Source organism: Lepidothrix coronata, unplaced genomic scaffold (assembly GCF_001604755.1).
Source record: "Lepidothrix coronata isolate B3197 unplaced genomic scaffold, Lepidothrix_coronata-1.0 Scaffold40, whole genome shotgun sequence".
NCBI classification, from domain to species: Eukaryota; Metazoa; Chordata; class Aves; order Passeriformes; family Pipridae; genus Lepidothrix; species Lepidothrix coronata.
Genome location: NW_016690220.1, coordinates 3,004,796 through 3,031,811, shown reverse-complemented (window position 1 = coordinate 3,031,811; position 27,016 = coordinate 3,004,796). Strand labels below are relative to the sequence as shown.

At 37.5% G+C, this 27,016-nt stretch overlaps 1 protein-coding gene across 2 annotated transcripts in view; it reads left to right on the top strand.

The window, feature by feature from the left end:
• Positions 1–27,016, top strand: part of GABBR2 (gamma-aminobutyric acid type B receptor subunit 2) — a 475,771-nt gene that overhangs the window by 291,417 nt on the left and 157,338 nt on the right. For both annotated transcript variants that reach the window (XM_017813300.1, XM_017813301.1), the window contains exons 9-11: positions 19,526–19,606; positions 22,374–22,524; positions 23,021–23,153. In XM_017813300.1, coding sequence (XP_017668789.1) covers positions 19,526–19,606; positions 22,374–22,524; positions 23,021–23,153 — 365 coding nt within the window. The remainder of the gene's footprint in view (positions 1–19,525; positions 19,607–22,373; positions 22,525–23,020; positions 23,154–27,016) is intronic.

The following is a 27,016-nucleotide window of genomic DNA, read 5'->3' as shown; positions in this document are numbered from 1 at the left end:
AGAAATTGCCACTGATTCCCTAAACTAAAAGATGTGAGTGCATCATAAAGGTCTGAAGCAGGAGGAAAGCTTCCTGGCTTGTACACATGATAAGTTTCCATTCCTATAATACAATTTAGCTGCCATTCTTAAGGAAGGATTTTTGCCTGTGGTCCATAATTATGGAGCTAGAGAAGGACATAGGGGAATATTTAGATTACACGTCAGCCAAATCACTGGATAACTGTGTAATGGTCAAGTAGTAGAACAAGCTGCCAGGGAGGTTATGCCATCCACATTTCATTTTTCAAAACAAGCTAGCTAGATGATGTTAGATAATTAATCCCAATGGAGAGACCAAGGACAAACAAAACTGAACAATAGTTGTTTCTCCTTTTCATCTGGAATGATTCTATAAGTTGTGCTGTTATGTAGAAATCAATAGCTGATCTGTTAGATGGATAAAACTCAATCAACAGATAAAATATAAATGAAGCTGCATCAAACTGAATTGGGTCAAATCGCATTGGAAATGGGTCAAGCCTTTGGGAATCCTTCCCTACTCTTTATTATAATGAGCGCACAAGGTTTTAAAACCAGCTTACAGGTTTTAATCAGCAATAGCTTATGGTATGATGAATTACTGCTGTGTATGTGCTTTAATTAAGCAGTGCTTTATGAAGCAGTGTAATTGTACCATTGTAAACTCTGAGCCTGATACAGCAAAGTCCTGAGTCAGTCTTGAAATACTAAATTGATTGGGCTTTCAGGACTTTCAGCATCTCACATAGTCAAACCTGTAATCTGACAGACAATGCAAGAGACTTTATTTTGCATGTGGATTAAATATTCATCTGGGACTATAGCTGCTTTTAATTTTTAAGATATTGTTCCACAGACCACTTTGATCTCTGAACCAATATTAATATTAAGTGCCCAATTGTAAAAATTATGTTCTTGAGGCATATGAAATACAAATCCTTATTTCCTTCAAGAAATGCTTTTATACCAGCATGTGAAATTCTGTTGTAACGCCTTCTCCCAGGACTACAAACGTAAAAGGTGTACATAGAATTTAGTTATTGCAAAAGTGTCTGTCATTTTGAATTGTTTTTTGTGGTTCTGCTTTGTTTTTGACACATGCACAGACTGTCCTTGCCAGGTGAAAATGAACTTCTAAGTTTGAATGATAAATGTGTTTTATTCAGTAACTGAATAGTATGGATTTAATTGAAATTGATTTTGATTGGTTTACCAATTAAATGGTAAGAATGTAGATCCTCAGAACTGTTCCTCAGATATTTGCCTGTTCTATAACTCCTTGCATGCCCATAATTACACCAGCACTTTTCTGCTCCGCATTTGCACTGAAATATGGCACTTCTAAGTCCTAACACCTCAAGACAAATTAGGTGTTTTCTTACAAGAAAGTATGCTGTCGGATGCAACTTTGCTCAGGACGCTCCTGTGCCTAGCAAGCAGAACACCCACATGAAAAGTGCATAATTCAGACATAGTTCCATCCTCCACTCAATGCAAAGCAGGAATTTGCATAAAAACCTCTCTTTATTCTAAAGTTACTGAACTGCTCCTGAGATATATCTGGGGTGAATTTCTAAGTCATTAATTCTGGTACTTTTTTGCTATGTATAAGTAACTAAATATTAATTTACTACAAAGAAAGAGCAAAATGACAGTCCAGAAGCTGGAACATTCATTTAGAGTAGGGGAGAGCTGAGTTTAGATCCCTCATCCAGATTTTTCTGAGAGGGAACTTAAACTGTTATGTAATGTATATCAGAGGGGTGGTCCTGTGACTGACCTAAGAGACTGATGCCAAAAAATCCGGTACGAAGAACTGCTCAGACACTCTGGATCTTTTGATCAGCAAAGGTATTTATTACAACGTTGGGAGCAAGTGTAGTTCGCACCACAGAAAACTTGCTCAGAGGTATCACAAAGTCAGGGGTTTTATACAATTTTCAAATATAATTCTTATACATATTCATATGATTGCAACATCTATCTATACATATTAATGATAGGCGGAGTATAGGCGGAGCTCAGGTGGCGCTTAGGGCGGTGTTTTTCTTGGCCCCCAATTTCGGTGGGGGTTCTGGCATTCAGCCCGGGTTTTGGGGTCTTCTTCTCATCTTCATGGGTCTGACCTCTCTTCCTTTCCATTTTTCTCAACCCGCTCACTGAAGCTTAGAGAAAGCCTTGGCTCCAGGCTTATTTCTCCTATTCAAATGTCTACCTTATCTTACCTTATCCTAATTTATTACCTCTCGGCTTCTAGCATTCTTCTAAGTTTTGATCCAGTAGGCAGAACAGAACGAGTCTTGGTAGCTCAGGCAGAGTAGATGTTAGGGGGCCTATCTTAGTTAACTCTCTTAGGCCTGACTCTTGTTTCAAGACTAAGTAGGATTAACAGAAATTCCTCTTTCATGGAACAAAAAAGTACTGGGTCAGTTCTAGCATATATTTGCACTATTAATTATGCCCATATTTGTGTTTGACCTTGGTGCCTAGGTCATTGAATGTCCTGGCCAACAAAACTGGAAACAGAAATAGAAATTCCTTAACGTATATTTGAACAGTCATAGACCTTTGAAGTACTTTGAAGTACTTTGAAGTACAGGAAAACCTAAAAAATTAGCTTAAACTAGTTAAACCAGTAGGAAATTTCAAGAAAAATCCTAAGCCCAAATATATCCGTGCACCAGCAGCCATCTTTGGCTGAGCTCAGTTTCTGGTTTTTTGTGTGCTCCCCTCTATTTGTACAGGTGTGACAGCAGGATTATTGTTTGTGAGCTGGTATAGTTTTCTTCAGTGGCCTTTTTGGAAACCTTTTTTTCAAACATTTGTTCTTCAACTCTTTTCAAAGCTATGCTACTACGTGCGATGGATCATTGTGTAAGAAGAGAATAGGTTTTAACTCATCTTTCTTTTGTAAGATGGTCATCTCAGGAGATGAAATCTGTGTTACCTGTGATATCCATGAAAAGTCAAAGAATTTACCCAGATATTTGCATCCAGGCAAGTTGTCTTGATCCAAGTTAAGGAAACATACTGGCAATTCCAGAAGAAACTGAATCTTATCTTTTGGTATGTGTCTGTGGTAGATCAAGCAAATCATGCTCTGTAAGAAGTGCCTGTTTTCCTCAACATCTTTACAGGCACCCTAGACAAGGTAGTTGTGATATAGAAGTCTACACTGTACTCATCAAAGTTTGGACAGAGAAATTCCATCAAATCATCTTTTAACTAATAAACAGTGTAGTAGCTATGAAAGGGAGGAATTAACTGCACTAATATTTCAATAATCATAAGTACTATTCAGTTGCCTGTTCTGTAGGTTTCAAATCTGCAGTCGCTTTTCATATAATCAAGTTTAAATAGCCAAGTTCAGACTCTTATTATTTACTGGCTTTAGAGCTCAAGAAAATAATTTGGTACTGCCGAAGAGTAAATCAACTAAAATTAAATCTGTAAATATGAGAACTCAGAATCCTTGCTGAGAAAGCCCAAACTGTATTTTTTAGTAATGCAAATTAAGATTAAATTAATTTTAGATTCCTCCCCAGCACAATAATTGGAGAACACGGCAAATCTGAAGACTAGTTCCTCAGAGCAAGACTGGTAGGAATATCACCCTGAATGACTTATTGTAGAAGGACAAGGGAAAAAAGGAGACTTTACCATCCTAACTTATGCTGCTTTGGTTCATAAAGTTTTCTTGTACATGCAAATCATGGTAAATGTCAAACAGTACACCATCCAGAACCAGGAAGACTTCAGCAAGGTTAATACCAGGCTCTGTTGCACTTCTTGCCCTCTCTATGGCGAACTATGAATGGGAAGATCCATCCACATTTTCCACCATTTAGGCTGACTTTAAAGCTGGTTGGGAATAAACATTTGCTTTGAAAAACTGAGCAAATTTGGGTTTTTAATAGATAATGGTCTGATAAATTGTATTAAATGTGTATTTATGATGCTTAAGCTGAGTTGGCTAAGCCAGCATAGCTGGGTTAGTGACCCAACAGCCTATGAAAGGGTGCAACTTTCTTGTGTGTGGTACCTTGTGTCTTCAGCAGAAGACTGTCTTGAGCAGTCTTGCGGGATGTATCACCTCAGGCTAGTAAGTTCAGTTTTAGAATGAATTTTAAGAGCACAGAAATTGTTAGTGTCATACTTGGGTTTTAGAGATTTTGTGGGCTCCCTGAAGCACCTCACTAATTGCTCATTGTCTTACACTTGATGGACAGCTGTGGTTGACTCTGTCCCCATGTGCCTGTCCAGTACAATAAGCCAGTTTGGTATCTAGTTGCATCAGTGCAGATTCCTGTGCCTCTCTCTTTTCAAATTTGTTACTAACACAGAATGTTTGGGCAATCACAGAAAAAAAACAAAACCAAAACCAACAAAAAAAATCAAAACAAGCAAAAAACAAATACTGCATTTGGTTATAAGTATATAATTTTAAATTTTTCTTCTCTGCAATATTATTTTTCTCTTCTAAAAATATTTGTTAAAATTTACTGAATTTTGCTACCTGTAGTAATCCTGTTTAATACATGGGAAAGAGATTAAATATTTCAAATGTAATATTTTATATGTTTTAGTGATCAAATAAAGTTGCAAGAATAATTTATTTGTAGTAAGAAAAAAAATTTGTACAGTATTCAGAACTACAAGCTGATCTCATTAATTCATTATTTGTTTCCACCAAAAATTAAATACTGATAAAAAATTGTAATTTAATTTGGAGACAGTCCTCTTTAAACTGGCTTTAAAACTTTCTTTTATTTGTGATTGATGCAAAAACAATAGCAATTTAATGTTAGAAAAATATCATCCAAGCTGGCATGATGATACAAAAATTCGTTGTGATAATTCTGTTAAACTTTATCTTCAAGAGGCCTGTTTTCTTTCAGATATAGAACTAAATTAGTCATATACAGATTCCTCTAAGAAAATGTCTCATACAAGAAGCAGAGAAATTCAAATGATTTTTCTCCATTCAAATTATGTGTATAGTGCTCTCTTGATTGTTAAATTACACTCTATGCTAGGTCAAGGTATAGAATAAATTATTATTTTTTTTTTAAATGAATGGGAATTAGATAATTTAGGAGCATATTACTGGGTTTCAGAGAGCAGGTAATTTTGTGTTTAAGCTCTATGAAAGGTTTGTATGGGGTGTAAAGAAGGAGGATTTTATTAAGAAAATAGGAGCAGGAAATTGAACCTCTTCAAAACAGACTTACCCAACTTCTCTTGCTAAAATCAGTGAGCGGGTTTTCACAAAACCAGTATCAACTATTAAAGGTAACAGACAATGCACAAGCTAGATCATAAGATAGATTTGGTGTTTCCTTTCCATTGGATGCAATTGTCTTTCAGCCGTATTTGTTTTACAGCATGTCCTGTAAAAACCTAAGACATGAGAAGCCCCACTGAAGGAAATAGAAGCAGTATATCTGAGAGCATCATGCCCCAAGTTAAAAAAAAAATCATAATGATTTTATACATTATCAAAAATGTTATGTTTTCTGCTTGTTCATTACTTCATCTTTATAGGCAAAATCAGGAAACTCAATAAGACAGTTTTATAAACCAAAGTCACAAACCAAGTAGTTATGCTGTTCTGGTTGGTGAATCGCTGCCTTTGAAATGGACCTAGCTGAATGATACCTGTAACTCTCTCTTTGGACCTTTTCTGTAAAACTTCAAAATGGTGAGATATGCCCAAAACAGTTGATTCGTTTTGAGGAACTTAGACTCTCCAAACACGAGATTAAGGACTTAAAAATAGGTAAAAAGGCCTCTAAATATTTCTTTTGGAAGTACATGAGTATTAAGGATATACATTGCTGTTTCTCAGGGCTCTGATATCTCCAGGATTACCTGCTGTAGTTTTTGGGACGGAAGCATGGCTAAGCAGTGTCTGTGTCCTCCCATCATTTCTCTGTGCCTCCCACCACCTGTGCCTACTGGTCACCAGGGATGTCTCTTCTCACTCCTTCTGGTCTTGCAAAGTATTTTTGGTATGCTGGAGATGGTGGGGTGTGTGTCAAAGCTGTGAAGGGATTCAGTGTATTGAGGGTAGAAGTAAAATGGGAAACGACTGTATCGTTAATGGCTAGTACAACAGTCCATAAAGTTTTCACAGAATCACAGAATATGCCAAGTTGGAAAGACCCATAAGGATCATTGAGTCCAGCTCCTGGCCCTGCACAGGACCATCCCCAAGAGTCCCACCATGTGCCTGAGAGCATTGTCCAAACTTGAACTCTGTCAGGCTTTGTCTTTATGGTAGGTCTACTGTCTCTCCCACATACACACACAAGAAATACTAGAAAACCCATGACATGCTATCTTTGAGTAAAACAGCAGCTTAAAAATCTGCCAGAATGCCTGAGGGCATGCTGCACAGGGAAGAAATAACCCAAGTAATACAGCACGTTGACAAGGTTTCAATACCAGTTGCAGAAGTGAGAATTGGTTTCCTGAGAAATTGCAACACTGCTATCCTTTACAGTTCAGGGATGAAAAGCATCTGCAGAAACAGTCCATGAATAGGATATGTGAGTTATAGAATATTCTCCGTTTAAGTGAGAAATTTCCATTTCTGGGAACATATCCACTGCTGCGTGCCAGAAATAATTCAGTAGAGCAAGGCAAACTAAGATACAGTTCAGTGTTGATGCTGTGCATGGAAAACAGAGATGCTGCCAAACAGCAGCACTCTCCCACCAATGGTGTGATTGAAAAGGAGCCAGCGACTCCTCGCAGCAAGGCCAGAGCAGAGGAGGATGCAACACAGCACTGTTCTGTTCAGCAGCTGTGCTTTCCCCATGCTTACTCATGCTACTGATGCAATGAGGAGTAACATGATCTAGTTGAGTGAAAAAAAGTAATTTAGGCAGGATGGGTTTTTGGCACAGGCAAACCTTAGCAAGGGGCATGCAATATGTGCCATAAATCCTGGCCCCTTTATTGTCTCTTCTCTTTCCTGGTCTTGGTCCTACCAGGACCAAGACCAGGACATCTCTATTCCTCCAAGAAAGTCAGATGATAATACCATTGAAGGCATCAGGAATAAGGAAAGGACTGTGACTAGAATTTGAGGCCCTAGATTTCCAAATATTCAAGTGAAGATCCAGGCACCAGTCTCACACAAGAAGGGTGACCATTTCTTTACGTTAGGTTTCATACATTTTTGGCTTCTGTGTGCTCATAGTTTTGAACTTTATTGTTTTACATCCTATGTTTCTTGTTTAAATCAAATGTACTTAAATCTAGAAACAAGAAATTTGTGCTAGATTTTTGTGTACCTAGCCAAAACACAGGAAAGCAAGACAACTTTTTTACATCTTTTACTGAAAAGCAGTAAGAACACTTGCTTGCATTGCTAGCTCTCACTAATCTGTACATGCTATTGCAGAAGAAGGAATTTTGTATAAGACAGCGAAAAGACAAAAACTGTATCTAAGTTTTAGTAGTATTTTTCTAATATAGTTTTGTACTGAGATTCTTAAAATTTGGGTAGTTAAAGATTTATGGTCAAGTATATAAAGTACTTGCTTTTCATAATTCTGCTACCCATATAAAACACGTGACATAGATTATCATTCTGTTCCATTCAATCTCTTTTTTTTTCCTTCTGGAAACATTCTATGACTTGAATTTCCATTGAATGCTGTAACTAGTGGTAAGATATTCAGATACAGATACACTGAAGTACTCACTTCATACATACTCACTTCTAGTAAGATTTTAAAACCTTCCCACAGTTTAATCACCATGGTTTTGACTTTCAGACTTGTCAGAAATAAAGTTTGTGGGACAATTGGGTTTTGTAGGTAGCTTATACTAATACTTTGCTAGCAGTTTCAGGGAAAAAATTTAAAAATATTTTTAAACTGTTTTTAGCAATTCCTGCTTCTGAAATTCCTCTTACTCTCATACTCTTAACAAGCTTCAGCTTTCTTTACTTATTGTGCATCTACAATTTTAACATTGTCTCAGGCAAAAGGCAAATCATTATGTTAGAAGAGTTACACAAATATCCCTCTCATTCGAAGCACTAGAATTTGTCATCTTTTGATCCCAGTTGTAATAAAAAGCTGATGACATCAATTTTGTACTGTGGTCTTCCAGGGTTTTGTTCCTCTTATGGAGGTTATTGAACCTAGTCTTTTATGCCCAACCCGTTGTAAAAATTTCTACCATTCTTCACTCTCATGCTGCAATAGTCATACATGAGAAAAAATGCATACTTTTGATCTTCTAGTTTTCATCTGCTTTTCAAGGATGTTTGCCTTATATTATATTTCATTCCTACAGGGATAAATCCTGTCCTCTTCTAACAAGATAATGTTCAAACTAAAAATCATCATTGCCGTATGCTATCAATTTTCTGGGCAGAATAGATTCTTTCAAACTATGAGTGTTTTGTCAAACTGTTTTCTCTCAGTACCTAAAATATCAGTTTTAATTCTGGAAGCTCTTAGAGGAGTGTATTTAATGTTATGCACAAAAACAACGCTATGCTTATCCATAAATGCTTGTGTGCTCTGGCTGTGCTGTGCCAGGCCACGTTATTCCAGAGCTGTCTGTCAGGTGTATTATATAACTGCTCTATATTAATTATTAAATCCTTTATTATTTAGAGTAATTATAATTTAATGGCTGTAGCTTTCCATGGAAAGTTCTTTCTCTTAATGCTAGTCTGTTTCCTGTATCTATTCCAGATGAAGAAATAAAAGGAAAAATAAATCAGAATTTAAAATGAAACAGCACAACAATGATATCTACCATATTTTAGGAAAATTTGGAAGCAATCATTATGGATATAATCAGTGACTTTTACTTCAAAACTCTTCTTTGTATCTTAATCAGTCTTCTACACCACTTTTTTTGCTCTTAGTAAAACACATTGTTCCTTGTTAGTACTAAGAGGAAATCACTTTTTCCTCCTTTCTGTTTTTCCTAGTGGATTAGTACAAAGAGATTACTCAAAACAGCTTAAAGCAAGTGGAAGTTTACTGAATTAGCAGGAAAATGGAATTATTTCTCTGGAACTTTGGTTTTTAAAAAGTTTCAGTTGGAGTGTGTTTCTTATCTCTTGAATACAAGATCAGCTTTCAGATTAAAAAAAATCTGACTATACCAACATAGTTTTCTGAATGAGCTTTTTTTGCAAAGATTTTTTTTTCCCCAGTAAGTTTTACCACCATTAGATTTTAAAAGGAAAAAAATAAAGGAATAGTAGTCTTGATAAATTTTGAAATTCAAGACTAGAATGCACCTTACTAAAATGTACTGGTAGTACCTGAAGGAAGCCACACTACTCTGTCTTCGTGAAAAACCTGTATCAGGATAGATAAATTCTGAATTGACTGTTACTATCATCTTATGTTTCAAAACTGCTTTGGTCTCATCCTGACATACAATTTGCATACACTTACATTTTTAAAAAAAACATCAAATGGAAATTTATGAAGTGAAAAATATCATTGTAGGAGTCTGTTGGGCTGGGCTGGCACACAAAACATTTCAAATGCTGGTGTTTGAAAACTCACCACTTCTTTTGTAGACAGTACCTTCGTGAGGTGATCCATCTCCCGGGTCTGTCTCTTAAAGCCTGTGAGAACTGAGTAGGCCATGGTCATTTTTCCTAACTGCTGAGCTTTCACATCTTCCAGTGCCTGAGGGCATGGGGTTGCACAGCCTCACCACCTGCACCCCTTGGCCAGTGCCCCAGGCTTCGAGCAGCCACCTGCTGCTTGTAAAATGCATCTCTGCCCATGGCAGAGGGGTTGGAACTAGATGATCTTTAAGGTCCCTTTCTATGATTCTAGAAACACTCAAAGTAGCACTCATGCACACACTTTTCTCACTCTACAAATCATGTAATTCTTGAGTTAGATGGGCATCCTGGCACTGCATAACATTTCTTGTTTTCTCGCTCCCTACTGTGCCATCCCTAAATACAGCAGTGACAACCCCGTCCCTGATGGGAGCAGAGACTACCTCCCTGAGGACAGGGAAATCCAATCTGTGATCCCATGTGACTTCTGGATGGGGAGCTGATTGTCAGGGGTAGGCAAGAGTTGGGAAGTTTCAAAGTCTACGGCTTTTGATGGCACCTTGAGTGACAGCTCTCTTGTTCATCTCAGCAGAGGAAACTGAAAGAGTGATCTAGGGGAGTATCACTGCCTGGGTGCCTTTGTAGTCTCCCCTATACCTCGGTGAGGGTGCACTTGCACTTGCAACTCATTACACAAGTGGGCTTTTTGGTGCTCTAAGTTTTTTCCTTAATGATTTCCCTACTCTTCTGGAATAAAGTATCTGGAATAAACTGGCCTGAGTGATTCAAAATGGGATTTCTTGTACAGGAAAAAGCCCTGGCAGTTACTGCACAAATGACAAAACAGAAAAGAGCATAGAGTTTGCAGCGTTGTATGAATGTGTTTAACACTGCCTCAGATCCCTTATTTAGTATCTTAGGACGAAGGCAGCAGGAATTCTGTCTTTGGTTTTGACCCTGAATAATGAAGATATTCAAAGCTCTTCATGTGCTACAGTGTTTTCACAGGCCACCTGGTGTAATGGCAAGAGTGGTTATTCGAGGACATAATGAGTAGTTGATATCTAACACACATAATATGCACAGCAGCTGCTGCTCTCCTCCCATCTCAGGCATAGTAACTGTGAAACTCCAACTTTTAAATAATGCCCTCTTATCTCTGAAAAATTTAAAGATGCAGTGTGTAAGGAAGAAGCCAGAGCATTCCATTTTCGGACCTCTCAGCTGAAGTGGAGCAGGCACTGCCTGCTGGGAGGCTGCTCAGCGGTGTGCTGAACATTCTTCTCCCAGGGGAGGGAAAACACAGCCCTGACAGAAGGTGAGGGAAGGCCTTAATTATAAAATCGTGTGTATGCATCCAAATATGCGATAATGGAGCCTTTGCGTTGTCCCCGTGTGGTGTGAGATCACCAGAAAGCAGGCACGCCTTGCTAAGTGGAGGGAAAACAACCTTGTTGAGAGGCATGATTGCTGGCATGATCCACTGGTCAAGCAAACATCTTCTGTGCTGGGAGACATTTTTATTTCTGTCATGTTATGCACTTAAGTTTGGTCATCATATGAATTGGGAAGGGCCAACGAGCCCTCAAAAGAGCTGCATCGTGCAGTTCATTCTGTACATTTGGGCAGCCACTGAAAACACTGTGGCAGAGACTTGGCAGCCATGTGCAGGTCAGCTGAAGCTGTCCACAGACTAGAGCTTCTGTCAGTTCTTGTGCTGTGCATCCCCACACTGACAAGAAATCACCACACAGACAAGAAAAGCCTCCCTGGGAAAAGGTAACCAAGCAAGTTTTTCAAGGTATCTGATGTGGGTTTTTAAATTTGTTTTGTCTACAGCAAAAAAATAGTTGATCTTCCACATTGAACTGAATTTAAAATTTCAGTTACAAGTAACATGTTTAGGTAAGTGTAGTGAAACATTTCTTTTGGACATGCACAAGAAAATCAAATTAAATGCTAGAATATTAAACATACCAGAGAAGGAAAAGATCACATTGGTCTTCTGTCTGATTCAACCAGAGTGTTCAACTGGGCTAGAGACAGGGTCATCCAGGTCCCTAGGGACTCTGTCTTTCCTGTCAGGATATTCCCTGTCACATCTTCTGTCATGTTTGTATGGAAAGCTTAAATGTTGAGCTAGCAGATGGAAACTGGGATTAGGCCACTGTCTTGGGTGCCTTGCATTTTTCAGCTGCATATGCATTTAACCCTGGTGAGTCAGAAAAGACCAACAGCAGTGCTATTCATAGTTTTTTCTTCCTAAATGACACTGCTTGGTGAATTTGACTTAAGTTCATAAATAACTTTTAGGTTAACTAAAAAAAAAAATTATCTGGTAATTTGATAATGATTTAAATCTTTCTTTTGCGAAACTCTCCTGATAATGCACACTGTGCCTACTCATACTGAGTTTCCAGGACACTAGAGAGACAATAATTACATTTATTCCCCTTGAATAAAATATGTGGATACACTACTGCTTTGTCATCTTGGGTTTTTTTGGAAGCATCATAGATTGTCAAAATGGATACGCTCCCATCCTGTGGTTTGCTGTCCCTTTACCTTTGAATGAGTGCAGTATCGTGGTATATCTTGAATTGTGCCTCATAGCCTCTGATCTTTCACACTGAAATCAAGCTCATGAGGCAACAGAATGTGGCCACACCCTCTGTCACTGGCACCTCCACCCCCTGTTTGGTCCTGCCTTCAATTGTCCCTCTCCCAGAGAGACTCTGACAGATGGAGCTGCTGCTGGGCCCTGGGATTCTGCCAGGAGGGCTTCTCTGCAGATCAGTGGCATCCACGTCCAAACCTGTCACTGCCTGGATGGCCTTTCCAACCCAGGAAGCTCTTGGGAGTTCTCCCGGGAAGCCAGCCCAAGCCTGTGTGTCTGCACAGGCTGATTGCCTAGCACACCCACTGTAGAAAATGGACTAGTGTATGTGACTAGAGTGCATGAAGTACTTAAAGGCATACAACAAGTAATGAAGTTATTATTTCATAATTGAGAAAACATCTTCTCATGATGACTGCCTGTAGTTTTACATGTACAGTGTTATTCTCCACTCTAAATTCTGAGTTAAGAAAAGCACTTTGGGTTTGGCCTCTGCTAAGAAGAGGTGATTCCAAGTGATAAGTGAAATAAATATAAATTTTTGTTTGTAGACCACGATACATTTAGATAAATAATAATACTAAAAAACATATGTATAATTACACTGTATAACTTCAAAGAATAATTTACTGTGGCAGATAAACTCTCAGAATGATGAAGATTTACATTCTCTCAAAAGTTAAATCATAAAAGACAATAAACAATGGAATAGGAGAACCCTTAGCTGGACCAAGACGTTGCAGTTATTGCACATGCATGTATCCTAAAATATAATCATACTGTACCCATTGGAATATATATTTTTGTCTGTTAACTTATTTAATGGAGTTAGAGTTCATCCAAAGTACTGCATATGTTTCAGTGGTTATACAGTTTGGTATCAGTCAAGACTTAATGCTAAAATTATTAAACCAAAAAAAAGTGTCACCTCATATACAACCTCATGTAAAACTATCAAGGATTTTATTAAGCACCCTAAGAAAGAGGAACTTCTATGCAGAAGAAGTAGTGTTTGCTCTGTACACTTGCTTCATCACAACCATTGTTATGCTTCCTGGATGATCTGCCTTCATTACTGTATATTTGTTCATACAGAATCACAGAATATTCCAAGTTGGAAGGGAGCCACAAGGATCATTGAGTCCAGCTCTCAAGTGAATGGCCCATACAGGGAATTGAACCCATGACCTTGGTGTTATTAGCACCCAGTTTTAACCAACTGAGCTAATCTCAGGATTTCTCATTTTCTAGAATAAAAGCTATAATGATGGTGCTAACAATTCTCATTTTAAGAAATAATTGTTTGAAAATCAAAGCTTTTATTTTTTATTTCATTATATAGCTTTTTGATGCATAATATATAAATACCTAAGACATTTAGGTATTAAATCCACATTAACTATATTACTAAATTTCTATGCCAATCTAGACATAAGTCTAACAAACAAAATAGGAGGCAGAGGTGTAATCAGGAAAGTGAAAACAAAGAATCAGTAAAAATACAGAACAAAGTGAAAAAAAGAATCAGTTAAAATAATTTTTATATGCCCTTAAAAATGCAGATTCTTGAAATTTTTATAGAAAAATCTACTCAGGCTACAAAATTACCAGGTTTTTTTATGAGTTCAGGTTACTTAATGATATTTTATTTACAACTTGCCTCCTTGCTTGCCATATCTGGTGGGCTAAATACCATTACTAATATAGTGAAATAAGCCCAGGGTTAAGACCGCTTAGCTTTTATCCCAACTCTAAGGATACCCTGTTTGGCCTTTGTCTGGTTTGTCCTTTCTGTCTGTTTTGTTTTATGGATGAATGAAAGATTCATAGCCAGAGAACTGGCTATGAGGAGTAATTATCACTTGCTAGATATACTACCTGCATAACTCAGGATTTCCTGTGTGCTGTGTATGTATGTTTCCAAAACAATGGAATATGGGATTTCATAAATAAAACATTAGACAATAACTTCAAATGAAGGAAATAGTTATGAAGGAGTTAAAGAAGAAGGTAATATTTCTTAAGGCAAAACAGATTTTAAACTCTAATTACAAGGGTAAAAACTGTGGTAATTCAAATCCTTGCAAAGGTAACCTATTTTTCTTCCTTGATTCTCTTTTTTCTGGCAGCTTCTGATGAAGAATAATCTTTTATCTGACCTGACATTTTCTTCCTTATTTGAACTGTGATTCTTAATCTCAGCATTTTTGTCTTTAAACAAAGAAATAGTTGCCTGCAAGTGGATGAAATTCATGAAAAAGTCTTTGCTCATTCATTATTTATAAGCTTCTATTGTGATTTATTTTTTTTTAACTGGAAGCTTTCAACTTGTGTTGGTTATTGCTGATATGTGATAAGGATAACTGAAAAGCTTCTCAGTCCTGTCTGACAAGGATATATTATGAAAGTTAAAATTACATTAATTTGCTAAGACTTTCTACATGAACCACAACATGAAATGTTTCTGTATTCATTCTGAAGGAAATTAGCTTTCATCACGCTTAGTTTCATTTAGCATTTTAAAGGCATTCGAAACAGCATTTCCAGCTTTTGTGATATATCATTATTTTGTGAAACAGCTTTCAAAATGAGTGAGACAGGTAGGGCAGGTTAGAAGAGACTTTGCAGGCAAATTGCACAGAATTTACTGAAATATGGGAAGTGTTCTCAAAGTTGGCATCAGTTTGCAGTCTCCAGTTTAGGATCTTCACTGCTTATGTTTGGCCCATCTTCCTTACCGTGTCTTGCTCTCTGAACATTCTTGGTCACAGGATTGCTGTCACTCAGTGCAGCACATGAGCTCTTCAGGAACCTTCACAGAAGGCTATAGTGGGAATGAGATAGAAGACCTAAGACCCAACAGTGACAAATGATTGCTAGATGAGACTGACAGCATAAAGTGTTACAGAAAAGCATTCACTCTTTAAAAGGGAACGTGAGCAGAGGCTAAAATGGAGAAAGGCAAGCCTCTGGACACTAATGTAATGTTTCTGAGCACTATTCACCCCGTCTCTGGACTGAGCCCATCAATGAGTTGCCAACAGCCTGTGAATGGTGAGCTTTTAGATAGGTTAGATGTGTCTTTGAAAGTGTGAGTAGTTGTGCAGTGACATGATTTCTGGTTCATGTCCAGGAGATTGATTTGAAATTTGAGATTAAAATATTTCCAAATTTCAGAGTCATTCTCTTCCTAAGGATTTTTAAGCATTTCAGGTGTGTATGGACCCTGCTTAGTTTTACCAGTTTGCAATCACTTGGGCATTTTCCAAAACTCTTCTGAGATATGATGGGTAAATTTTCCCTATAGCTGCCAGCAGTCCTGCTGAGCTGTGATGCATGGAAGAGGAACAATGTCCAGGGAACTAAATGATTCTGTTGTAGGACAAGGTTTAATAACATTGGCTCCTGAGATAGGCTGCTAAGAGCTGAATATGCAGCAAGATTTTCTAATATGCTAAGCATATAATCACTCCCACTGAATTAGGATGGTTAAGCAAGAGGGGCAGTTGACAAAGAGTGGGATAAGAGATTCTTAAACTGCTGTCACAGGAAGGTTTTAAGGGAGTCGAGAAGTAGGAGGAGGTATATAAAATAATTTTGAGAAGCGCTTCGAGGAGAAGGAGTCATGGAGGCAGCACCTTATGCAGGGATGTTTTTTCAAAACAAATTAAGACCCATCTCTTATGCATTACAAATGCTTTCTCTCATCCTTAAATATCTCTCAGTAGAAACTATCTTCATGAGGTGTAAATTAAATACACTTACACAAATGTGGTGGAAATGGAAATTATGTAGTGAAAGGAACTGAACCTAAGCACTGTCTTATCTGGAAATTCTCAGTGTAAGTGAATAAATCATACTGGCAATCATAATACTGCTGTGAATTTTGCTAAGTTTGTTTTACTCAGCTAATATCTGTTGTAGGATGATTCTTTTGCTTTCATTGAATAAGAACATGTAACTACCTGATATGCCATTGAAAATCTTCTGTATTAACTTTGTGAAATGTGAGCCAATTATTTAGTGGTAGTGCAATAATTTGTCTGGAGTTGCTTAAAGTGGGCTATAAAATTCTGTAATAAAATATGTAGAGGAAAAAATTTTAATATAACTTTAAGATTAGCTCAGTTCTTTGTTGGTAGAAGGCTTTCATCTTGGCCATATAAGTAATCTATTCTGAGATAATTAATTAAAATCAAGGATTAGTTGTTTATAATTCTGTGAGATAGGCATACATTTCACTCAAATATTTCTGGGCCAGTTTTCTCTGTGTTTGTTAGTTTTCAGAATTTTTGTTCCTGTTTGAAAGGACAGCTGCAGATTCAAATTCTGAAATTTACCACTCCTGTCATGGTATCGACAAACATTATCTCACAAACCCAGTATATTTTCCCCCAATATTTTTCTTCCGCATTTTAACATGAGCTGAGGGATTTCAGTACAATCTCTCTATCATGAGTGCGGAAAGATCTAGTTAAAAATAATGGAAGCACTACAAAAAGAAGTCAGCATCATATTGTGAATATTGTACAAAGTACTTTGTTGTTGTGTTTCTTTGGAGGAGTTCCACTTCCTCCTGTCCTTTTGTTGTTGAACACTCAGAAGTTTTGACTGAGCTACATTATACCAACAGTATACTAACTTGAATAATTCAGAATTTTCAAAGCTAACTGGATGAAATGACACGTAGAAATATAGAGCCTGCATTTACATCCTTATCTATGTTGACCTATGCAAGATAGCAGAGAGCCATAATGCTGCCTCCTTGCTTCCTTTATTTAGTATTTGGAGGTGACTTTTTCACTGATCAGCACTTGTGCTTGGGGATCTGAAAAACCAACAACTGAGTTGTACTCCTTGCTGGGAGAACAAAACCTTTTGATGTCTCCCTCTCAGCACCCCTTTAATCATACCGAGAGGATAGTATATCCTTCCTCTCAATAAAAATCTGGTTTATTTCCCTCATAGACTAATTCCCCCAGTTGTTTAAGATATCAAATATCTTTATGGCTTTTCTTGACTTCAATAAAGCTTGGCATGTTCTCTATGAACTGTCCTTTCCTTTTTGTAAGGGACAAGGCATTGATAATGTGGTTCCCTGGTACTAAATGTTGCAGGTTTTTCCCACAGTCTTGGGTTTCTCGGTCAAAAAAGTCTTGATCTTCGGGCTGGCCTGGAAGTTTGTTTCTCCAGCTACCAAGCTCCATTCCTACAAGGGCTAGCTCCTGGTACCCAGGCTAGGTAGTTGTAGGCTACCTCATCAGGCACATTCTCAGTGTTACTTCGTCTGTGAAGGAAGCCATGTAAGAATATAGAAATGTTGAAAAGGATTGACACTGTATGTCACATGAAGTAATCACAGAAAAACTTTCTCAACTGCAGTACTTTAATCAGACCATGGATTTACACTGTCTTTTTTGTATGCTTCTCCACTTGTTACATGCTTATCATATCTCACCTAGTCCCAGCTCCAGAAATAGTTGCAGAGCAATTACTCTTTTCTCCTCTACATTTATCAGAGCTATCAGGCTTTAGCCTGTTGCTGTAAAGTTGTGGCTAGACCAACATCAAGGTGCACGTCTTCCCTCTTTCCTATCAGTAGATGCTGTGGACCATCTGGCATCTAATATGCACACTGTATATCAATATGCATTCTGATGTTTGTCTCTCTTCTCTCTAGGTTGTGTTTTGATGTTTTAGATCTACAGGTAAAAGCTGTCATGATACAAATACAAATGGAAGTGAATCAGTTCTGTTTTTAGCATTAAATGACATTTAAAAGTTTAGCTTTTAAATGACTACTGGGAATATTTCTTTTACCGTTTACAACTCTCAGGTACCTATTTCACAGAGAATTTCAGTCAGTGACAGAAATTACAAACTTATATTCACTCCTAAGAGTATATGATGCCACATGGATGGGCTCTGTAAGCTGCTGCTGGGGACCAAGGGATTGTGCTTTTATTCCATACTAGTCTTAGGGCCCTCCAAGTAGATCACACTCATGTGAAACGAAAATTAGTCTTCGGAGCTGCAAACTCCAGCTTTTGATGGGGGGGCAAATGCCTAGGTCTCCCTGCCAGATTTGCAGCCCAATCTACAGTTCTGTGTAGACAATTTTAACAATAAAAATAATGATTTATGTAAGGAAAACTTTTACCTCCTGTGAGCTCTCAGATTAGTATTAGTCAGCCTGCAGATTTTACTAAAATGGAGCTAGGTGCTCCATTCAGCAGAGTTGAAGAGGCAAAAATCACTTTGAGTGAGAAAGGAGAAAAGGTTACTGTGGATCTGTTGGGTAAAATACAGACTTTTCAAATTTGCAATCTAGTTCAAGGTCATCAGCTCCCAAAATCAGTGTCACAAATAGGGTCATGAGCTCAGAATTTGAATGTAAATTGCATGCCCCAATATAGAGGCCTGAAGGGCCTACGTTTCTGTTGAGCTAACTCATCAAAGAAAACTGTATCCAGTGTGCCTGGGGTTTATAAGTATGATCAAAATGTAAAAGTTTTAGTGTAAGAGTGATAATTTAGTAAGTTCTTGCACTTCTAAGCCATTCCAAAAACCCAACAGAAATGGCAGAAATTTGTTCATGTCAGATGCTATCAGATGTGTGGGAAAAATGCATGTCAGAGTTCCAGCTACAGTGGCCAAGGCAGCAGACAAACAAATTAAATTCCTCTATCTGCATACTCTATTCCGTTAGGTGCAGGAAAGTCATGTATGTGACCATAGTCCCAAAATAGCAGATGAGACTAACTGTAAAATTTTATCTCAAGTGCATGTTGGCTTTAATTATATAACATAGTAAGGTTTGCAGTCAGGGTACTAATGAGTTGCTAATTCCCAGTCAGAGTAAGAGATTTGATTCCTGGCCTATCTGCTAACTAGCCAGTCTACTTCATACTGGCTGGAGCCTGCTGCTATGAATCTCCTGGGAAATACTTCACTAAGCAAGATGTCCTAGTTGTTTAAATGGGAGGGGAATGTGTGATTTAGCCATGCCTGTTCTCCCGGCAAAAATGTCCTGCATAGTGTGAGCCAGTAAGAAACTGTGTGATCTTTAAGCTGGAGATGTCTGTGCCCAATAACAGTTTCCTGATTATGTAAATGAGTTCTTAAAAATACTTTGCATTTCTTTCAAGAATCAGAAATATTTCTTTTAATGATGTTAGCTGTCTGGCATTCTGATTTAATAATTCATGCCCTATTCTTTCATATTTCTTTTCCTTTTGACATACTGTCAAAAAAGAAGAAAAAATCAGTTAAATAATTGAGAACATGTGAACTGCCATAAACAATCACTCTTGTTTGTTTCTCTGCAGAGCGAAAGGAAGTAAAGGTGGGAGAATACAATGCTGTAGCTGACACACTGGAAATAAACAACAGTGTCATCAGATTCCAAGGTAGGAGAGAAGATTGGAAAAAGGTATAGAAGTGACATGAATAGATGTATGTAGTTTGTAAGAATGCATGCTCTTAAAGAACTGTTTTGGTATTTTTAATAAAAAAGTATGACACTGAAGAAAGAGAAAGGGAACTGAGCTGTGCTTGAAAAATAGGATTCTGAACAGAAAATCGCAATATTTGGAAATTGTATACTTGGTTTTTATTCCAATGACAGGGCAAATTCAAATTTATATGTGTACACGAATGTTCTTTGATATTTCAGCAAGCAGATGTGTCTTCTATTTCGTCTCCACCAATGTTCTTATGTAATCCCCATTTCCCACTCCCCCAGCTCATCTCACCTGAGGGATGTTCTCATGTGCTATGTTTGCAGACACAAGAGGGAGGTGGTTGTTTTTCTTTGGGAGGTGTCTTTTAGGTAGTTAGAAAATAGAGTTTTAAAATACAAGGGCTAGCTTTAACATGGCCCATGTGAAACAGGGCCAGAGAGGGTATTTAGCCCAGTAACTCTCCCAGGGTCCACAGCAGGCATATAGCCTTGTTGCTGTATCTTCTTGCCTTTTTTTATCCCATCCAGTTCCAAAGATAACATGGGAACTTCGTCTGCCCTCACAGCAGTTGGAGTGTGGGCATACCCATGGTTTTCAGAGCATATGGTCATGGCAGTCAGATGTGAGCTGAAATGAGTTTTAAGGGTGTCTCCTGTTGAATATAGGCATACATACTATTTTTTCAAAGCTAATATTTAAGATTTATTCCTAAGTTCTGCTATGGTGCAGTTCAGTAAGATAAAGTCAAGTTGACTTTGTCAGTTCTGTGTGGTTTTTCTCTAGGAGTGGTGAGGTGCATGAGTACCAAGCTGCTGTACTCTACTACACCTTCCTCTAGTGCCCCAAAACCCAAGGATGGCATGAGCATGGGAGGAGTTTCACTGCAGTGATCTAATTCATGGCTGCTTTTCCGCCTTTCCTTTTGGTATCCTTTGCTTTAAAGGACTTTAAAGAGCACATCTACATAAACTCACATCTGTCTGGAGAATGAGGCTTTGGAAATGAAGAATGCAGAACCTGTCCCAGTTGCCAGAGTCTGGGACCCAGCAGATTATTTTTGCTGCAAGGAGGAACTAATGATGTAGTTGAATACTGAATCAATACCATTAATTTCCAGAGAATGTATGCAGGATGAATCAAGTAACAGGAGACAGGCTTTGTTCATAATTCCTTGCCTTTATAGACAGTATACGATGGGAAAAAATCTCTATACAGTTTTTTTCAGAACAAGACAGTTTTTGTTCTGACCACATCTGAAGGTGTTCTTATATTTAATAAGTGCAAACCATCAGTATACTCTCTATGGTTCAGATACAGCAGTGTGAGGTTTTATTCTTTAGTGTTAGTTATTTTAAGTCAGATGTGTGCTTTATTATCTTTTTGTTTTGTTACTCGTCTAGTTTTGTGAATTGCCATGGACTATAAATGCATGGTCTGTGGAGGGAAAAAGAAAAGAGGAAAATTCTCCACTGTCAAAACAGCAAATGATCCCTTCACTGTCACTTTATTGTGATCACCTAAAGGATTTTTTTTTAAAATCTTTGGCATAAAGACAAAAGAATAGCAAGTTTCCATGGTCTGAATTATTTCAACTTAACTGGTATGAGTAAAGTTATTTTGTTGTATAAATCCTTGAATATTCTTTTAGGTGCAAAGTAGAAGAGTGGACGTAAAAATTAGCCATGGCAGCTGCTAGTCAGTTACTTGTAGCTCTGTGATCTGTGGTTCTGCAGAGCTCTGCTTCTGCAACCATGCTGTGAACTGGAGCTTCTTGGCCCCATGTGGTCACCCTTGCAGCCCCACAGGGGACTGATGAAAAAGGACAGGCTCAGGCAGTGTAGAGCACACAAATACAATTCTGAAGGAAGATAGTGATGCAAAGGGCCTTTTTCCAATTCCCTGCACCAAGGAAAAAGTTAGTAAGCAGGTAAACTGAAGTGTGGGAAGTAGGGGATGCAGAGCTTTATTGCACTTGTTAGACAGTGATTATCCTCATTAAACCAAGACTTTTAATAGTGGGAACTGACTGTCGATCAAGCTCATGGCTTTAAACATATCTTTTAAGTTTGTATGTTCAAGTCCACACCTGCAGAGATTTGCAAAGTGGATCTGTTCCTATAAAACTTCTGCCAAAAAATATTTTTCCATATTGTTCCATTATTCTGAGGGCACCAACAGTCCTGCCTCCCCCTCTCCCAGGGCTTCCCCCACCTTGCCCTCAACCAGGACCCCATTTCATCCCACAGGGCTGTCATTTCCTGTCCTAGTGATGTTACACCAAGGATAGTCTCAACAGGCCATTTGAATTTGTTCTGGTAATGACAGTATGCACAGAAGAGATGCTTTCTGTTTTCTATTCATTGTTCTGTCACTTGTTTCAGAAGAGCAATAACCTCATGTTAAAATTTACAGTCATAGTATTCATTTTAGTGTTTATCTAAACTTTAAAATGAGACTAGTTATCATGTATGAGTTTCTGCATCAGGGTTTTGTTGTGGCTTTTCTTCCAAAGAGTATATTTACCTGCTCCAGAAATACAAATCTTCATGTCAGTCTATGTGACTAACATATGTCTGTCAAAGTCAATAATTTCATCAACTACTGGTGTAGTTCACGGTTGCTAAATGTACAGAATCATATATAAGGCAAAGTTTCTTACAGAAATTCTGCATCTGGTTGAGATTTTGCCTTTTTTTTCTTCATGTAATTCTAGGAATTGAGCCTCCAAAGGACAAAACAATTATACAAGAGGAGCTGCGCAAAATCTCCCTGCCTCTCTACAGCATCCTTTCTGCCCTCACCATCCTAGGAATGATAATGGCCAGTGCTTTCTTGTTCTTTAACATCAAAAACAGAAATCAAAAGTAAGACACTTGTGTTACTTCTATCACTAATTCTTTCATATTTAAATGCCATGTCTGTAGAACCCCTCACGTATATATATCTATCTACATATAAATATGTAAGGAAAATGTTAAAACTGTGGAAAGATGATATTTTAGAACTGTTTAATTGAAATCGCTGTGTAATATATGAAACAGACTGTATTTAAGTTCTTTTATACTGTCTGAAAAGTGTAATTTTTTTAATCTATGTTTGACTGTCTTCTAATAATATTAACCCTTGCTAATTAATTCATCAGTAAAACAGGAGGTCTTTTTAGTAAACATTCAAATACTAAAACAATTCTAGACAATGCTAGACTTTATAAAACAGCAAATACTGTGCATGCCTATAGATTTCACGAAGTTCTACAAGAAGGTTTATCTCTTTGCCTGGTTACAAAAAACTCTTCATTATTGCTCTAATAGCCTAGCAGTAATCTTTTCCTCTTAATGCACTATCACCTTTTGTCCATAGACTAATAAAGATGTCCAGTCCCTACATGAACAACCTTATTATCCTTGGAGGGATGCTTTCTTATGCATCTATTTTTCTTTTTGGTCTTGATGGATCCTTTGTCTCCGAAAAGACATTTGAGACACTTTGCACAGTAAGTAACTCCATATATTCTAGTTGAAGATAGTCTTACAGAAAGCCCTGTGAGAAATGCAAACAGAAAATTTAGGTAGTTGGATGTCTTAGTCCATTTAATCACTGAATCTCTTTGTTCTTTACTGGGGTATTTTCTGAGACCAAATTCTGAGACCTGCACAAAGCTTTATTATTATTGTTGACGTTGTTGTTGTTAGTATTAGTATTGAAAGCTTCATGTGCATTGGTATTTGACCTCAGACTGAAAGGGTAGATGTACTTTCTTGTCTTGAAATCATATATATGAAGATGATTTACTAAAGTTTGTGTTCATAGCATGACAACTGTAGTACCTGTAAAACTACTATGTTGTCTTTATATATTCTATATTATTTTAAACTTCATGACTGCTGTTTGCCTAGATCTTTTTAGTCAATCTTTTTGGCTGAATCTCCAAAGACTTCTACTACTACTTCCAGGCTACACTATAAACTCACACACGCTTAGATCCATATAGAATACAGTCTAGTTAAATCAAAACGAGCAACTCTGAAACCAAATTAAATATGTCCACCTAGAAACCTAAAATGTCTTAATTGCTCAATGTAATGTGCAGCCTAACTTACAGAGGACATTTCAAAGAAGGGAATAGAGAAAGAACTTCACTGCAAGGATATTCCCTCCAGAAACAATACAAAGGGCATTTAATCAAACATTTTCTTCTCAAAAAATTTGAAGACTGTGCTTAGCCCTGTTGCCTAAGAATATCAGACTTACTTAGGAGTTATCTTCACTATGGTTTTGATCCTTCTTCAAGTCTGTAGAAAGTTGCAGTTCACTGCACTTTTTTTCTAGGAGTCTGAATTTCTGTTGTCATGACTGGAGACGGGATAATTCAAAGCATGAAAGTTGGATGCATAAAGCTAGTTGATGTGAATACATCCAAATATGTCAGCTGAAATCCTCCATACTGTCTAGAACCATTAAAAAAGTGAAATACCATGTGACTTGTTCAGTTATACCATTTCAAAACACTGAAGATTCTTTAGCATATGCCAAGATGGACTAGAAGATACAGTATAGGTGAACGTACAGGATTGTCTGTGGAAAGTCCTACCCTCCTTAGCTGGGCATGGACACAGCTGTATTTTAGACACTCAAACATTAGCAGCAAAAGGAAAGAGAAAGAAAGAATATCCAGTCTTTCTACGGTAAAGCACTAAATCTCTATAGAGCTAGTAGAAACAGGTCCCTCAAAGACTTGAAAAGGATGATCCTGTTCACTTCTCCCAAACTAGTATACAACTCTGTGAATACATAGGGGCCATTAGGAAGTGAAAGATGCCGTCATCTGTTTTTTATCCAGCAATTATACCATTTTTTCTGGAACAACTTCTAATGGAGAGAATCACCATTAGGAAGCCAAGTCTTTTCTCACCCTCCATTGCAGTAGTGGCAAGGGATGCAATATCCATGTCCTGATGTCTGCTCAGCCTTGAGGGGCTTGTATTCAGAGCTCCTGAGTTCATTGCCAGGCTGCAGGCCATTGTATGACTGGGCTACAACTCTCCTCTGGAAGCAGCCATGCACTGCTGAATAGAAGGAATGTGGGAACCAGACCTACTGATCAGAATTGAGCTGTTCTAGGGAACAGGCTTCCAACCAGATGTAGCTATATAAAACTAAATTTAAGTCCTTCTTTAAATGTGAAACAGCTCAGTCTTAACTCTGAAAAATGAACCAACATCTAAAATCCCATGCCTCTGAGCTAGAACCTTTCTTCTATCTGATTTTTCTCTAATTCGCCTCTCAAAATGTAACCACTACCCTCATATTCTAAATGCAAAAAAAATTAACTGTGGGCTGTTTTGTTCTGTCGTATCTTACATATCTCTTCCTTTTATTCTGATTTGTATCTGTCACATTATGTTAAGTCTGTTTGTCTATCTGCTGAAGAGGGATAGATCTGGACTGGCACTTGATTAATATAGCCACTTGATTAAATGACCAATAAAAGAAAAGGCTGAGGGAGAATGCTGTGTCCTAAAGCCAACTTTGATTAAGAAGTAACACCACCTGCCTTAAACAGAGTTTTTGGATTTATTTTTTTTTACATAGTTAAATGCTGTATCTTTGAGATTTCTTCTCAATCTTGGCTTTCCACATTTTCAGTCCAGTACAGAAGCATTTCTGATTGTATTTTCCTGTGCACAGCTACTGATATACCTTATGAATCCTAGCTCTGTCAGCAATTAGTTTTTCATCCATAGATGCAACAAACCCTTCTGTAGCTGCCAATCAGGAATTTTTTTTTCTGACTTCCTGATCATTAAAACAATTCTTATAAAATTTCCTTTTCCAGTTATAATTTTTTAATGGAATAGCTTATGCTTCTCTTAGAAGCTTAGATAATAATGATAGATATAGCATAGATAATGATAACCATCTTTTACATGGCTATCATTGACTATGGCAATGCATTTTTCTTATATCTAGAAAACTCTGAATTAATGCTGGGAAATTCATAAATATGAAAGACAAAAATGCTTTTCTGTTCAATAACTCTTTTCTCTCTCCTCCTCTCCTCAAAACTTCCACAAAGTGATGGGTACAGCGCATACATTTGGCTCCATGTCATAAACATCCAGATTTCCATATGGGCAATATGCTTAGTGGTTTCATAAGGACTGCTTACAGATACCAGTGCTTATAGGATCAGGCCATTACAAATCTCTCTTCATCATCCATCTCCCTGGAAATGCATGATTTTGATTACCCATTCTAGCCATATGAGAGATTAGTTTAAAATTCCCGTTTTATGTAAGACTGTGGCTTAGTCTTTGAAAGAACTAGCTACAATGGAGAATGACCATAAAAAGCCATTGAGTCAAATCATGGGTGTAATAAATACATCTCAGGCACAGAGAAGAGCCATGTCAATGAAGGGAGATATTTTTTTTGGTAGGGAAGTAAAAATTTTCATTCGGCTTTTATAAGCACATGCAAAACTATAAAGCTGTCATTACTGTTATCCCCTCTCTGTCATTAGTGTTATCCCCTCTCTAAGCCAAGTAATCACCCTCTTTGTCTTCTGTATTTCGAAAGTGGTTAGATTTCACCAGGGTAGCAGTATGTTCACAAGAGCAAGTGTACCTAATTAGATACGTTATATACAGTCTCTGTTTAAGTTTCTGACAATTTTTGACAACTATAGGAAGTCCTTAAAGCTACTGTGTTTACTAAGGTGTCCATGCCCATGGAGGGGGAATTGGAACTAAGTGATCTTTAAGATATCTTACAACCCAGGCCATTCTATGATTCTATGATTCTATACCCACAAATGCAAGAAAAAATGTTTTCCAAAATGTAGGTATTACTTTCAACTCTATTGGGTGTGTTTCCTTTGTAGTACAGTGTTCATACCACCGTTTGGAGGGTGAAATGCTTTGTAATGTCTGTTTTATACTTTTCTAAAATCTAAATCTACATATGCCATATGCTTACTGCTGTAATATTCCAAGGACACTGAAATATGATCCAAAATTAAACCATTAACACCTGGAAGTTTCAAAGGATTTATTTGATAAGCTGTAGTACCATTTTCCACTCTGTAAGGCACTTGTTGTGGGAGGATATGGTGTATAAGTCATTATGCTGAAACAGAAACAAGTGTAAGCACTTCAAACATATGGTCAAATAATTTGCTGAATAGGGGTATTATATTTGTCTTTGAAATTATATAATGTTAACTCTGTGCTAAAGTGGGTAATTTGTTCCCAAACACACTTGTTTTTATCTTGGTATGCCCATTTTCTATGGAAAAGTAATCAAATATATGCATAAAAATTGTTTATACTTGCAGTAAGATTTCATAATAGCAAA